The sequence below is a fragment of the Ascaphus truei genome, unplaced genomic scaffold, assembly GCF_040206685.1.
Source record: "Ascaphus truei isolate aAscTru1 unplaced genomic scaffold, aAscTru1.hap1 HAP1_SCAFFOLD_145, whole genome shotgun sequence".
Taxonomy (NCBI): domain Eukaryota; kingdom Metazoa; phylum Chordata; class Amphibia; order Anura; family Ascaphidae; genus Ascaphus; species Ascaphus truei.
Genome location: NW_027454334.1, coordinates 409,545 through 426,216, shown reverse-complemented (window position 1 = coordinate 426,216; position 16,672 = coordinate 409,545). Strand labels below are relative to the sequence as shown.

At 49.8% G+C, this 16,672-nt stretch overlaps 1 protein-coding gene across 1 annotated transcript in view; it reads left to right on the top strand.

The window, feature by feature from the left end:
• The first annotated feature begins 2,502 nt into the window (after positions 1-2,502).
• The window catches only part of CD79B (CD79b molecule), a 52,881-nt gene continuing 38,711 nt past the window's right edge, over positions 2,503-16,672 (top strand). Inside the window, exons 1-2 of the mRNA XM_075581610.1 lie at positions 2,503-2,640; positions 8,198-8,239. Coding sequence (XP_075437725.1) covers positions 2,583-2,640; positions 8,198-8,239 — 100 coding nt within the window. The 5' untranslated portion in view covers positions 2,503-2,582. The remainder of the gene's footprint in view (positions 2,641-8,197; positions 8,240-16,672) is intronic.

Genomic DNA, 16,672 nt, shown 5'->3' with positions numbered 1-16,672 from the left:
AGTGATAAACGTCCTGCATTTTTGCACACTTTCTGGTGTGCCTATTACTTTCTCTTATATATATATGTAGCACTCTTTCCCCCACCCCCTGGGAGATAAGGTGACGATGGTGTCTGTGGTGCGTTACCTGTGGCTCACAGGAGGTCTGAGTATCCGCCGCTGGGAGCCTGGGCATTGCCTGGTTCGATAGGTGACAGCGCCTCCACCTGCGCGGGATCCAAACTATGTGGGATTACCCCGTGCAGGACCATATATGAATGATTGACACCAATGTGATAAAACGATAACACTTTACTCTTAGCATATAAAGCAATATAATCAGGGGTAACACTTATATCATTACAGTACCGGATAAATGCTAATACGGTACAGCTACCCACCGAGCCTCACCCGATGGTTGGTGCGCTTAGTGTAGTAAGTACCTGCCGGGTGCTCCAGCACCCGGGGGCGTCGGCGGATAACGAACAGCATCCGCTGATCCAGCGATGGAGTCCGCCTCCGCGATGAGCCTCAGCGATGAGCCTCTGCGATGAGCCTGCCTCCGCGATGGAGTCCGCCTCCGCGATGAGTTCGCCTCCGCGATGGAGTCCGCCCCTGCGTGGCGTGGTTTCCAGCTGGAGTGTCCCACACGAAGATAGTCTCTATGATGAATGATGGTCTGGTCCCAGACCGTGGACGCCAGTGCTGCGCAGCGTCGCAGCTGTGTCCCTGATACTGATAAGCTAATGGGGCAGTGTCCCTGTCTAAGGGCCTGTCCCTATAGCAGCCACAAACTTAGAGGGGAGTCAGGGCCTAGCTGGGGTCTCTCAGGGGGGGGGGTCCTCTGGCCTAGTGCAGGGGTCACAGGCACCCTGCACCTACACCTCTCTGTGTCCCAGCTCCGACTAACGTGGTAAATGTATCAACTGCTGTCCTCCGTGCATGCTGCAGCCCTATTGGCTGTGTTTGCGCCATGTGTTCCTAGCCCCTATGCCTTATGGGGCTTGTAGTTCCCCATGCGAAGCTTCTGTGTAATGGCTGCCGCTCCGCCTGAGCCACTGCGCATGCGCAAGTCTCTCTCTCCCTACTGGCCACCGTCCATGTCTCTTGCGCCAAGCTCACCGCGCACGCGCGCAATCAATCATGGCGGCGCCCTGTCTAGGGGAGCCTCTGGCTAGGAGCTCGCCTGCAAACCTCCTCGACACTGTCGGGATCTTCCTCATCACTTCGCTGCCTAGCGCGCAGCGCCGGGAGGTAAGGGGCTGACGGGGGAACCTGGGGACCCGTGATATAATATATATATTAGATATATATATATATATATATATCTCAGTTCAATCATATACCTTTCTGAGCATCCAGGAAATTAACTCTTGCAGACCTTTCCTTCGTGTGTTTATATATATATATATATATAATATATATATATATATATATCTCAGAAAATAGCCGTGTTAGTCCAGAAATTAGTCAGCAGAAAACTTCAGAGCGATTTTAAAGACATTGATAATGGCACAAAACCGTGCAACAAAAAACGCTGCAAACATATTTGCCAAGATCCCACAGCCAGTAACAACCATAGAACATTCAAAGTTAAAGGATCATACAGCTGCACATCCAGGAATATAGTGTATATGATTCAGTGCAACAGATGTGACCAAGGTTGCTACATTGGGGAAACCAGCCAAAAACTACAAAGAAGAATGAATATGCACAGACACTCCATACTCCATCACGAAGAAGGAAGATACTGCTCACCTGTGGGACATCCCTTCTCACAACCAGATCATTCCATAAATGATTTAAAAATCAAATTCCTCAATGGAATGTTTAAAAGCACCCAAGAACGGAAAACATTTGAGCTCAGAATGATAAGACTCTTTGACACCAAAACCAAAGGACTTAATGCGGACATGGGTTTTCTCACACCCTATCAAAATTGTTTGTAATTATTCTGCTTGCCTCAATTCTTATCCACACTTTCTCTCCCGCCCAGCATCCCTCCCCCTCCCCACCTTTCTTTGTCACTGTCCCCTGGCTTCAAACACTTTTAACACCCTACCTTATCTACAGTACATATCTGTTTTTTTTTCTCTTCCTCTCTCTACACTGTTTTAGCCATTGAATCCTTTGTATATCAGTATTGCCTGACCTGAAGAAGAGAGGAGAACTCTCGAAAGCTTGTCCTATGACATAAATTGTTAGTCCAATAAAAAAGGTATCACCTAATACTGAAGAACTCATTTATTCTGCACTATATATATACAGTATGCACTATATATATATATAAACACACGAAGGAAAGGCCTGCAAGAGTTAATTGCCTGGGTGCTCAGAAAGGTATAGATGATGATATATATATATAGTGTATATACACTAAACTCTTTAGAAAGTTATTTTTGCACAGAAACATCTAGGTAAATCTGGTGTTACAGGGGAACCTTTTGATGCTACAAGGGAAGTCCCGGCCCAAGGGTATTTGCATGAACAGGAAGTACCCTTCCTGCCCAGCAGATCAAGGCTTGAACCCCTAGAGAACTTGTTACTTCTAAACCTGCATCTTCAGCCCAGGCAGAGTGTACCAAGACATTCCACCACACAACATGACCACCTCTGGGACACCCTTGTGCTTGTTTTGTGGACTTCTCCTTCTTTTCATAGGTAGGTGGCCTTTTTCCTGCCGGTTAATGCTCATTTGCTTGATATGATCAGGGATGTTAACTGTAGAGATCGTGACAGGACTGCGAACCCATCATGCAAATCTGCAAAACGAGGCCGATAATGCGCACAGCTGCAATCTGCAACCGGGGGCACTCTCCACCACCGTACAAGGTCGTGCAGGGCGCTCTCCACCACCCTACAAGGTCGTGCAGGGCGCTCTCCACTACCCTACAAGGTCGTGCAGGGCGCTCTCCACCACCCTACAAGGTCGTGCAGGATGCTCTCCACCACCCTACAAGGTCATGCAGGGTGCTCTCCACCACCGTACAAGGTCGTGCAGGGCGCTCTCCACCACCGTACAAGGTCGTGCAGGGCGCTCTCCACCACCCTACAAGGTCGTGCAGGGCACTCTCCACCACCCTACAAGGTCGTGCAGGGCGCTCTCCACCACCCTACAAGGTCGTGCAGGGCACTCTCCACTACCCTACAAGGTCGTGCAGGGCGCTCTCCACCACCCTACAAGGTCGTGCAGGACGCTCTCCACTACTCGTGCAGGGCGCTCTCCACCACCCTACAAGGTCGTGCAGGGCGCTCTCCACCACCCTACAAGGTCGTGCAGGATGCTCTCCACCACCCTACAAGGTCATGCAGGGCGCTCTCCACCACCGTACAAGGTCGTGCAGGGCGCTCTCCACCACCGTACAAGGTTGTGCAGGGCGCTCTCCACCACCCTACAAGGTCGTGCAGGTCGCTCTCCACCACCCTACAAGGTCGTGCAGGTCGCTCTCCAACACCCAATGTCATGCAGGTAGCAGCACTGGTGTCGGCAGCTCTAGAAAGCCAATCTGAGATTGGAAAAGCAGCCTCTTGTTGTCACCCGCTGGTGTGTCTGAAGAGTTGAAACTGTTTACATGGGGTTAGTATCGATGCAGAAATGGAACTGTCTGAAAAAACAACTTCCTGTCCATCTGTCAAAAAGAGGAAGTCAACACAGCCATTCTCAAGAATGTAGAGTAACGAGACAGAACAAGATCTCTTAGATAGTGGCAAGAGCTGGTATCAAACTAGCCAAATCAGACTGAATGAATCAGTAACAGGGCATTACGCAGAATAAAAATATTATACGTTTGGGACATACTACTATGAAAGGTTATCAGTGGGATTGTTTCAATACATTTATATCATGCGCACCCTATATATTCAGGATCTTAACTGAGAAGTTGATTGTCGTGTGACTAGCTGCTTTGGCAACCACAAGGGAAATAGCAGGAAAAGATGCTCTGTAGACCTGTGAAAGTTCAGCTGTATACTGTATGTAAGCACAGAAATGCGCTCCAGGCGTTTTCAGAGCCAATGTGATTTAACCATCGCACAAAAACAAAATGGCCTCCAGGCCAACGTTGCGTGACTACCATCTACTGGAACGTCTTGAAAGCGACTGAAGAAAGAATACATTATAAGGGATCAATCTGTGTTGGGTGACTTTCGTCAACCTCTTGACCTCAGCAAGTATAGATCTTCCAAACAGTCTTGCCAACTAGTTGCCCATAGTGTCAACAATACTACACAGCTCTATAAACAGGAAATGCGGCCGCACACCACCACGTGGAAGCACTAGAAGAGAGGTGCAGAAGGTCACAACACCTTAGGGCAAGGGTGGTCAACTCCAGTCCTTAAGAGCCACCAACATGCCAGGCAGGGTCGGCGTGATGGCGCTGCTATCGGTGCCACTGCACTGAGCCCCGTGGTTACAGAGGCCCCACCCTCTTCCCCACAACAATTACATTGATTGCCAGGGGAGACCACGGGGTCCTCTGTAACTCTCTTACTTTCTCCCGCGCAATTTCTTGCTCTCAGTATCCCTCCTCATGGCACCGCAATGTCAAATGGCGTCACGTTGCGGTGTCAAGCGCCGTCCCGTTATCAGGGCAACGTGGCGCCACTTGACGTCATGGTGCAGATGCCCCGGGGCGCTGCTCAACGTCCCGGCACCATGAGGAGGGGAGGGACACTGACAGGACGAGATCGCGCAGGAGAAGGTAAGTGGCCCCCGCACCGAGCCCCGCAGTTTTCCTAGCCAGCCCTGAGGCCAGGTATTAAGGACATCCCTTCTTCAGCCACAGGTGGTTCAGCCAATGCCTGAGCCACTGATTGAGCCACCTCTGCCGAAGCAGGGATACCCTTCAAACCTGACCTGTTGGTGGCCCTTGAGGACTCGAGTTGACCACTCCTGCCGTGGGGCATGTTGACCCTGCAAGTCTAACGATGTTATTGCTATAGTTAGAACTGTTAGGCCGCGCTTATAGTGACGGCGACGTGACGGCGCCCAAAAACAAATGCATTGTCGCCGCCACCTGGGCTTATAGTAAGTGCGACGGCGACAAAGCGACAGGGCGACGCGATTTTCGGAAGCCAGGAATGTTTGATTTTTCAGGGGCTGTCGCCTCATGTGACAGCCCCTGAACCAATCAATGCCCGGGTCGCCCGCGCCGCCGCCACGGGCACTATAGGCGCGGCCTTAGGAGGATGTTCCCAGAGACTTCTGTCATCCAAATGCATCACTTGCCCACTTGCACTAGAACCTAACTCCCTATTTTGCTTAACGCAAAACGCGTCAGGGTCTGTGTCCCATACGGAATGTTTGACCCAAGAAAACCAACCAGTAAGTATATTGGTTGTGTTTGCAACCTTTGCCCTAGCTTTCTATTCATCCTCGTGCCTGAGAAATGCAATTGATGTTTTTGAGTGAGCTATATTGGCGCAAACATGTGTGAAGTGGCGTAGAAGTGTTAAAGCCCGTGACACGTATGTAAATATGTACTCATTTGCATACGGGCATCAACAAGGTATTTAAAAAATGGCGTCAAAATTATACACCAAGTTTTTCTTGGCCCGAATCTCAAATTGAAAATAGATATTTACTAATCTCTATATTTTGGAACACTTCCGGACCTCAGAGGAAATGAAACTATTGTGGGTGGCGTTGTTGTTTTAGCAGAGGGATTTCGCGTGAAGGAACGAAAAAAAAAATCAAATAATCCACTTATAAATCTCAGTAATTTTTTTTTGTTGCTTTCTTACAATTCCCGAGCGACACCCGGTACTCTCAGCTAGTACTTAATAAATACAATATTCCCGTTGACCATGTTTGGACCCACTTTGGTCTATTCATCAGCACCTCCCCCCTCCCCTCACATTCCCCTCACCTCACACTCCCCTCCCTCCCTCCCCTCACACTCCCCCTCCCCCCTCCCCTCACACTCCCCCTCCCCCCTCCCCTCACACTCCCCCCCTCCCCTCACACTCCCCCTCCCCCCTCCCCTCACATTCCCCTCACCTCACACTCCCCTCCCTCCCTCCCCTCACACTCCCCCTCCCCCCTCCCCTCACACTCCCCCTCCCCCTCCCCTCACACTCCCCCCCTCCCCTCACACTCCCCCTCCCCCCTCCCCTCACACTCCCCTCCCTCCCCTCACACTCCCCCTCCCTCCCTCCCCTCACACTCCCCTCCCTCCCCTCACACTCCCCCCCTCCCCTCACACTCCCCCTCCCCCCTCCCCTCACACTCCCCCCCTCCCCTCACACTCCCCCTCCCCCCTCCCCTCACACTCCCCTCCCTCCCCTCACACTCCCCCTCCCTCCCTCCCCTCACACTCCCCTCCCTCCCCTCACACTCCCCTCACACTCCCCCTCCCCCCTCCCCTCACACTTCCCTCCCCCCCTCCCACCGATGAAGATGCAACCTTTCAGCTTTTACCAGTTAGAATGAGATACGGTTACGCTGGAATTTCCGTCCCGTTTGTAATCGAGGATTTTCTTGCGTCACGTTAATTGCCAGCAAAAGTAAACAATGAAACATACTGACTTTTCATATTTTTTTAAAATCTAAATAATAATATAAATATAGTATGTTTCCATTGTGAAGGAGAAAGTACATTCAAATGTTTAAAGCAGGACTGGCCAACTCCAGTCCTCAAGGGCCACCAACAGGTCAGGTTTTCAGGATATACCCTGCTTCGGTACAGGTGGCTCAATCAGGCCCAGCTTCAGCACAGGTGGCTCAATCAGGCCCTGCTTCAGTACAGGTGGCTCAATCAGTCCCTGCTTCAGTACAAGTGTCACAATCAGTCCCTGCTTCAGTATAAGTGTCACAATCAGTCCCTGCTTCAGTACAAGTGTCACAATCAGTCCCTGCTTCAGTACAGGTGGCACAATCAGTCCGTGCTTCAGCACAGGTGGCTCAATCAGTCCAGCTTCAGCAAAGGAGGCTCAATCAGTCCCTGCTTCAGCACAGGTGGCAAAATCAGTCCCAGCTTCAGCAAAGGAGGCTCAATCAGTCCCTGCTTCAGCACAGGTGGCTCAACCAGACCCTGCTTCCTCACAGGTGGTTCAATCACTGACTGAGCCACCTGTGCTGAAGCAGGGATATCCTGAAACCCTGACTTGTGAGTAGCTCTTGAGGACTGGCGTTGGCCGCCCCTTGTCTAAACATTTGCGTCCATGTTCAATTTCAAATGAACCTATCAGGCAGGTACACGGCACAATGCAATGGGTCAGGCGCAATGCCAGCCTCCGAACTGCGCGTCCCATGTAACCACCATCAACAACACCCCACCACTTTATAATAGCGTTAGTAGTCCGCTTTACCACTACATTCTTGACGCAAAACATCCTTACAAAGATCATGTTGGTGCTTGGGCCCGGTGGCGCCCGATGTACATTGTAAGGCGCTGTCTGCATGACCAACTTATACCCAGAGTACTGGAGGGGACTGGATGCCAGAGTAAGGCTGAGTCCCCGGAGGTCACGGCGGTGCGCGCCACACACCTCAGCACTGCCCTTTTTGGGCCAGGCCCCAGTGGCTGTGTGCGCTGTGACGCGTATGCTGACAGGGAAGACAAAAATGTTGTCTTCATGTGCCACGACGTGGTCACGTGGCCGCGCGTAGCCAATGGCAGTGCAGATATGCCCCGTCATGGCCGTGCCCCCCCCCCGTCACGGCCCTGCCCCCTGCGCTCTCCCTAGATGTCCCCTACAGACCGCCGATCGCGGCTGTAGTCTGTGCACGCACCGCCATGCCACCAGGCGCGCATGCAGCAGGAAGGACTGGGGCCGTAGGCTAAGGAGAAGGTGAGCAAGAGGAAGAGCGGATAGGTGAAAGGAGATGTTTAATGTCTTGGACAGCTTGGTATAGTGGCTAGGGTGGCCAGACGGCTTCTCCAAAAATACTGGACACAATGGTGAATGGTGTGACACGCTCGACACACACACACACACAAACACACACACAGACACATCTCTCCGCTCCATGCTGTTTCCTCAAGCTGTTCAGGTCACTATGTCTAGAGGGGTAATACATGGACACATACATGTCCAGTATTACCCTTCATTGTTACTGGACAGTGTCCAAATACAGGACAGTCCGGTTCTATACTGGACACCTGGCAACCCTAATGTTGGCCCATATTTACTAAGCAGCGCTATTCCACTGCAGACACCCCACAACCCGTTCAACTGAGATGACATTGTTTCGTCTTTTCCATCCCCTTTTTTGCAGATCATGTACCCGTTGCGGAGGGAAAACAGGTCCAAGGTTCAGGTAATGTGGCATGTCTGACATATCCTTCAAATGAACTCTTCACAACAACCACCACAAACCCTGTTGTTCCTAAGTAGCGTCCCTGTGCAACGAATAATGCAGGAGAAGTGATATCTTTCTCAATCGTGGTTAAAAAAAAGAGTGCTTTGACAGAGGAAGCTGAAGTAGTGTGTTGTGTTTATACAAGAAGGAGATCCCGGAAAGGCTGGATATACAGGTGTCGTAGTTATACAAGGAGGAGATCCCGGTAAGTCTGGATATACAGGTGTCGTAGTTATACAAGGAGGAGATCCCGGTAAGTCTGGATATACAGGTGTCGTAGTTATACAAGGAGGAGATCCCGGTAAGTCTGGATATACAGGTGTCGTAGTTATACAAGGAGGAGATCCCGGTAAGTCTGGATATACAGGTGTCGTAGTTATACAAGGAGGAGATCCCGGTAAGTCTTTGATAAAGTTCTGGAGAAACGCGTCAGAGTGCCCCTTCTGTGATGTACAGCATGTAAATTAAAGCTGATTTTAATTTTATTTGTTCCTGGGCTGGACTTCTATTGCTGTGACCGCCTTCACCCCTTTCTTTTACCGGAGATCCCGGTAAGTCTGGATATACAGGTGTCGTAGTTATACACTACCGACACACTTTATTGAAGTGTGGTCGGTACCGCAAGCCGGGAAATCTCCCGGCTTGCTAGTGGCCGCCCCTCGGCGTGCCGCGCGTCATAGACGCGCGGTCACGCGTCATCGGGAGCGTGCGCCCCCTGCACGCGTGTCCAGGGGCTCCCCGAGGGAGCCCTGGTGTCCCGCGATCGCGGGACAGCGGCAGGGGGTTCCGGGGGACCCGGCGGACCCGGCAGCGGTAGGGAGAGCGCCCCGATCGGAGGGCGCTCTTCCGCTGCTTCGGCGTGCGCCCGTCACACTCGGGCGCGCGCCAGGCTACTGCTGCGGCACAGAACGGGCAAATGCTCGAATAAACTGTGCCGCAGCAGTACAAGGAGGAGATCCCGGTAAGTCTGGATATACAGGTGTCGTAGTTATACAAGGAGGAGATCCCGGTAAGTCTGGATATACAGGTGTCGTATGTATACAAGGAGATCCCGGTAAGTCTGGATATACAGGTGTCGTAGTTATACAAGGAGATCCCGGTAAGTCTGGATATAAAGGTGTCGTAGTTATACAAGAAGGAGATCCCGGTAAGTCTGGATATACAGGTTTTGTATGTATAGAAGGAGATCCCGGTAAGTCTGGATATACAGGTATCGTAGTTATACAAGATGGAGATCCCGGTAAGTCGGGATATACAGGTGTCGTAGTTATACAAGAAGGAGATCCCGGTAAGTCGGGATATACAGGTGTCGTAGTTATACAAGGAGATCCCGGTAAGTCTGGATATACAGGTGTCGTAGTTATACAAGGAGGAGATCCCGGTAAGTCTGGATATACAGGTGTCGTAGTTATAAAAGACGGAGATCCCGGTAAGTCTGGATATACAGGTGTCGTAGTTATACAAGGAGGAGATCCCGGTAAGTCTGGATATACAGGTGTCGTAGTTATACAAGAAGGAGATCCCGGTAAGTCTGGATATACAGATGTCGTAGTTATACAAGAAGGAGATCCCGGTAAGTCTGGATATAGAGGTCTCGTAGTTATACAAGAAGGAGATCCCGGTAAGTCTGGATATACAGGTGTCGTAGTTATACAAGAAGGAGATCCGGTAAGTCTGGATATACAGGTGTCGTAGTTATACAAGAAGGAGATCCGGTAAGTCTGGATATACAGGTGTCGTAGTTATACAAGGAGGAGATCCCGGTAAGTCTGGATATAGAGGTCTCGTAGTTATACAAGGAGGAGACCCGGTAAGTCTGGATATACAGGTGTCGTAGTTATACAAGAAGGAGATCCCGGTAAGTCTGGATATACAGGTGTCGTAGTTATACAAGAAGGAGATCCCGGTAAGTCTGAATATAGAGGTCTCGTAGTTATACAAGGAGGAGACCCGGTAAGTCTGGATATACAGGTGTCGTAGTTATACAAGGAGGAGACCCGGTAAGTCTGGATATACAGGTGTCGTAGTTATACAAGAAGGAGATCCCGGTAAGTCGGGATATACAGGTGTCGTAGTTATACAAGAAGGAGATCCGGTAAGTCTGGATATAAAGGTGTTGTAGTTATACAAGAAGGAGATCCCGGTAAGTCTGGATATACAGGTGTCATAGTTATACAAGAAGGAGATCCCGGTAAGTCTGGATATACAGGTGTTGTAGTTATACAAGGAGGAGATCCCGGTAAGTCTGGATATACAGGTGTCGTAGTTATACAAGAAGGAGATCCCGGTAAGTCGGGATATACAGGTGTCGTAGTTATACAAGAAGGAGATCCCAGTAAGTCTGGATATACAGGTGTCGTAGTTATACAAGGAGGAGATCCCGGTAAGTCGGGATATACAGGTGTCATAGTTATACAAGGAGGAGATCCCGGTAAGTCGGGATATACAGGTGTCGTAGTTATACAAGGAGGAGATCCCGGTAAGTCTGGATATACAGGTGTCGTAGTTATACAAGGAGGAGATCCCGGTAAGTCTGGATATACAGGTGTTGTAGTTATACAAGAAGGAGCTCCCGGTAAGTCGGGATATACAGGTGTCGTAGTTATACAAGAAGGAGATCCTGTAAGTCTGGATATAAAGGTGTTGTAGTTATACAAGAAGGAGATCCCGGTAAGTCTGGATATACAGGTGTCGTAGTTATACAAGAAGGAGATCCCGGTAAGTCTGGATATACAGGTGTTGTAGTTATACAAGGAGGAGATCCCGGTAAGTCTGGATATACAGGTGTCGTAGTTATACAAGAAGGAGATCCCGGTAAGTCGGGATATACAGGTGTCGTAGTTATAGAAGGAGGAGATCCCGGTAAGTCGGGATATACAGGTCTCGTAGTTATACAAGAAGGAGATCCCGGTAAGTCGGGATATACAGGTGTCGTAGTTATAAAAGACGGAGATCCCGGTAAGTCTGGATATACAGGTGTCGTAGTTATACAAGGAGGAGATCCCGGTAAGTCTGGATATACAGGTGTCGTAGTTATACAAGAAGGAGATCCCGGTAAGTCTGGATATACAGGTGTCGTAGTTATACAAGAAGGAGATCCGGTAAGTCTGGATATAAAGGTGTTGTAGTTATACAAGGAGGAGATCCCGGTAAGTCTGGATATACAGGTGTTGTAGTTATACAAGGAGGAGATCCCAGTAAGTCTGGATATAGAGGTCTCGTAGTTATACAAGGAGGAGACCCGGTAAGTCTGGATATACAGGTGTCGTAGTTATACAAGAAGGAGATCCGGTAAGTCTGGATATACAGGTGTCGTAGTTATACAAGAAGGAGATCCCGGTAAGTCTGGATATAGAGGTCTCGTAGTTATACAAGGAGGAGACCCGGTAAGTCTGGATATACAGGTGTCGTAGTTATACAAGGAGGAGATCCCGGTATGTCTGGATATACAGGTGTCGTAGTTATACAAGAAGGAGATCCGGTAAGTCTGGATATACAGGTGTCGTAGTTATACAAGAAGGAGATCCGGTGAGTCTGGGTACACAGGTGTCGTAGTTATACAAGGAGGAGACCCGGTAAGTCTGGATATACAGGTGTCGTAGTTATACAAGGAGGAGATCCCGGTAAGTCTGGATATAAAGGTGTCGTAGTTATACAAGGAGATCCCGGTAAGTCTGGATATACAGGTGTCGTAGTTATACAAGACGGAGATCCCGGTAAGTCTGGATATACAGGTGTCGTAGTTATACAAGAAGGAGATCCCGGTAAGTCTGGATATACAGGTGTCGTAGTTATACAAGAAGGAGATCCCGGTAAGTCTGGATATACAGGTGTTATAGTTATACAAGGAGGAGATCCCGGTAAGTCTGGATATACAGGTGTCGTAGTTATACAAGAAGGAGATCCCGGTAAGTCGGGATATACAGGTGTCGTAGTTATACAAGGAAGAGATCCCGGTAAGTCGGGATATACAGGTGTCGTAGTTATACAAGGAGGAGATCCCGGTAAGTCTGGATATACAGGTGTCGTAGTTATACAAGGAGGAGATCCCGGTAAGTCTGGATATACAGGTGTCGTAGTTATACAAGGAGGAGATCCCGGTAAGTCTGGATATACAGGTGTCGTAGTTATACAAGAAGGAGATCCCGGTAAGTCTGGATATACAGGTGTCGTAGTTATACAAGAAGGAGATCCCGGTAAGTCGGGATATACAGGTGTCGTAGTTATACAAGGAGGAGATCCCGGTAAGTCTGGATATACAGGTGTCGTAGTTATACAAGAAGGAGATCCCGGTAAGTCTGGATATACAGGTGTCGTAGTAATACAAGAAGGAGATCCCGGTAAGTCTGGATATACAGGTGTCGTAGTTATACAAGGAGGAGATCCCGGTAAGTCTGGATATACAGGTGTCGTAGTTATACAAGGAGGAGATCCCGGTAAGTCTGGATATACAGGTGTTGTAGTTATACAAGAAGGAGATCCCGGTAAGTCTGGATATACAGGTGTCGTAGTTATACAAGACGGAGATCCCGGTAAGTCGGGATATACAGGTGTCGTAGTTATACAAGGAGGAGATCCCGGTAAGTCTGGATATACAGGTGTTGTAGTTATACAAGGAGGAGATCCCGGTAAGTCTGGATATACAGGTGTCGTAGTTATACAAGAAGGAGATCCCGGTAAGTCGGGATATACAGGTCTCGTAGTTATACAAGAAGGAGATCCCGGTAAGTCGGGATATACAGGTGTCGTTGTTATACAAGACGGAAATCCCGGTAAGTCTGGATATACAGGTTTTGTATGTATAGAAGGAGATCCGGTAAGTTTGGGTACGCAGTTGTGGTTGAGTGGGATATGTAAACTGAACCGGGTTTAGTGCAGAAGGTTAGCCTAACGCAGCAATGTAAAACAGGATGGGTTTGTAGATGGGTAACGGTACCCTAATTACCTCTAGTTCCACTTCTTTCCAGCCTCCTGACACCTTTACCCCAATTCCTGACCAATTTACAGTCCCGTTACTTTGTGTATCCCGCTCAGTGACATCTGAATATTCAGACTTTACAGGATGTCATTCTTGTGTAAATACGACAAAGTCCCTGCTGGTGTTAAGCGGCAGGTGGGGCCTCCGCCCCCGTCTGCCTCTATGATAAGGGAAGTGTTAGGGTAGGGGGATAATTTAGGGGTTTAGTGGTTAGGGTAGGGGTTAACTTTAGGGGTTTAGCGGTTAGGGTAGGGGGCTAACTTTAGGCGTTTAGTGGTGAGGGTAGGGGGATAACTGTAGGGGTTTAGTGGTTATGGTAGGGGGATAACTTTAGGGGTTTAGTGGCTAGGGTAGGGGGATAACTGTAGGGGTTTAGTGGTTAGGGTAGGGGGATAACTTTAGGGGTTTAGTGGTTAGGGTAGGGGGATAACTTTAGGGGTTTAGTGGTTAGGGTACAGGGATAACTTTAAGGGTTTAGCGGTTAGGGTAGGGGGATAACTTTAGGGGTTTAGCGGTTAGGGTAGGGGGATAACTTTAGGGGTTTAGTGGTTAGGGTAGGGGGATAACTTTAGGGGTTTAGCGGTTAAGGTAGGGGGATAACTTTAGGGGTTTAGCGGTTAGTGTAGGGGGTAACTTTAGGGGTTTAGAGGTTAGGGTAGGGGGATAACTTTAGGGGTTTAGCGGTTAGGGTAGGGGATAACTTTAGGGGTTTAGCGGTTAGGGTAGGGAGATAACTTTAGGGGTTTAGCGGTTAGGGTAGGGGGATAACTTTAGGGGTTTAGCGGTTAGGGTAGGGGGATAACTTTAGGGGTTTAGCAGTCAGGGTAGGGGGTTAACTTTTCGGGTTTTAGCGATTAGGGAAACGGTTAATGTTAAGAGTTTTTTTGTCATTAGGGTTGGGGCTTAGGGTAAAGGGTTAAGGTTTTTAGAGTAGGAGGCAGCATTTACCTTAGCGGTGAGAGGTCCAGGTGGCGAGGTCAGCAGCGGCTAAAACATCCGTCTGAAGAAGTTACCTTTGTTGTCCTATAAGCTTGCACTCTTTTTAACCACGAGTTGGATTTGAAATGAATAATTTCTCTTTTCCTGTTCTCCTGGCTAACACTGTCCCAGCCGTTCTTATTCCCGCTGTGTCTAACACTGTCCCAGCCGTTCTTATTCCCGCTGTGTCTAACACTGTCCCAGCCGTTCTTATTCCCGCTGTGTCTAACACTGTCCCAGCCGTTCTTATTCCCGCTGCGTCTAACACTGTCCCAGCCGTTCTTATTCCCGCTGTGTCTAACACTGTCCCAGCCGTTCTTATTCCCGCTGTGTCTAACACTGTCCCAGCCGTTCTTATTCCCTGTGTCTAACACTGTCCCAGCCGTTCTTATTCCCGCTGTGTCTAACACTGTCCCAGCCGTTCTTATTCCCGCTGTGTCTCACACTGTCCCAGCCGTTCTTATTCCCGCTGTGTCTAACACTGTCCCAGCCGTTCTTATTCCCGCTGTGTCTCACACTGTCCCAGCCGTTCTTATTCCCGCTGTGTCTAACACTGTCCCAGCCGTTCTTATTCCCGCTGTGTCTAACACTGTCCCAGCCGTTCTTATTCCCGCTGTGTCTAACACTGTCCCAGGCGTTCTTATTCCCGCTGTGTCTAACACTGTCCCAGCCGTTCTTATTCCCGCTGTGTCTAACACTGTCCCAGCCGTTCTTATTCCCGCTGCGTCTAACACTGTCCCAGCCGTTCTTATTCCCGCTGTGTCTAACACTGTCCCAGCCGTTCTTATTCCCGCTGTGTCTAACACTGTCCCAGCCGTTCATATTCCCGCTGTGTCTAACACTGTCCCAGCCGTTCTTATTCCCGCTGTGTCTAACACTGTCCCAGCCGTTCTTATTCCCGCTGTGTCTAACACTGTCCCAGCCGTTCTTATTCCCGCTGCGTCTAACACTGTCCCAGCCGTTCTTATTCCCGCTGTGTCTAACACTGTCCCAGCCGTTCTTATTCCCGCTGTGTCTAACACTGTCCCAGCCGTTCTTATTCCCGCTGTGTCTAACACTGTCCCAGCCGTTCTTATTCCCGCTGTGTCTAACACTGTCCCAGCCGTTCTTATTCCCGCTGTGTCTAACACTGTCCCAGCCGTTCTTATTCCCGCTGTGTCTAACACTGTCCCAACCGTTCTTATTCCCGCTGTGTCTAACACTGTCCCAGCCGTTCTTATTCCCGCTGTGTCTAACACTGTCCCAGCCGTTCTTATTCCCGCTGTGTCTAACACTGTCCCAGCCGTTCTTATTCCCGCTGTGTCTAACACTGTCCCAGCCGTTCTTATTCCCGCTGCGTCTAACACTGTCCCAGCCGTTCTTATTCCCGCTGTGTCTTACACTGTCCCAGCCGTTCTTATTCCCGCTGTGTCTAACACTGTCCCAGCCGTTCTTATTCCCGCTGTGTCTAACACTGTCCCAGCCGTTCTTATTCCCGCTGTGTGTAACACTGTCCCAGCCGTTCTTATTCCCGCTGCGTCTAACACTGTCCCAGCCGTTCTTATTCCCGCTGTGTCTAACACTGTCCCAGCCGTTCTTATTCCCGCTGCGTCTAACACTGTCCCAGCCGTTCTTATTCCCGCTGTGTCTCACACTGTCCCTGCCGTTCTTATTCCCGCTGTGTCTAACACTGTCCCAGCCGTTCTTATTCCCGCTGTGTCTAACACTGTCCCAGCCGTTCTTATTCCCGCTGTGTCTAACACTGTCCCAGCCGTTCTTATTCCCGCTGTGTCTAACACTGTCCCTGCCGTTCTTATTCCCGCTGTGTGTAACACTGTCCCTGCCGTTCTTATTCCCGCTGTGTCTAACACTGTCCCAGCCGTTCTTATTCCCGCTGTGTCTAACACTGTCCCAGCCGTTCTTATTCCCGCTGTGTCTCACACTGTCCCAGCCGTTCTTATTCCCGCTGTGTCTAACACTGTCCCAGCCGTTCTTATTCCCGCTGTGTCTAACACTGTCCCAGCCGTTCTTATTCCCGCTGTGTCTAACACTGTCCCAGCCGTTCTTATTCCCGCTGCGTCTAACACTGTCCCAGCCGTTCTTATTCCCGCTGCGTCTAACACTGTCCCAGCCGTTCTTATTCCCGCTGCGTCTCACACTGTCCCAGCCGTTCTTATTCCCGCTGTGTCTAACACTGTCCCAGCCGTTCTTATTCCCGCTGTGTCTAACACTGTCCCAGCCGTTCTTATTCCCGCTGTGTCTAACACTGTCCCAGCCGTTCTTATTCCCGCTGTGTCTAACACTGTCCCAGCCGTTCTTATTCCCGCTGTGTCTAACACTGTCCCAGCCGTTCTTATTCCCGCTGTGTCTAACACTGTCCCAGCCGTTCTTATTCCCTGTGTCTAACACTGTCCCAGCCGTTCTTATTCCCGCTGTGTCTAACACTGTCCCAGCCG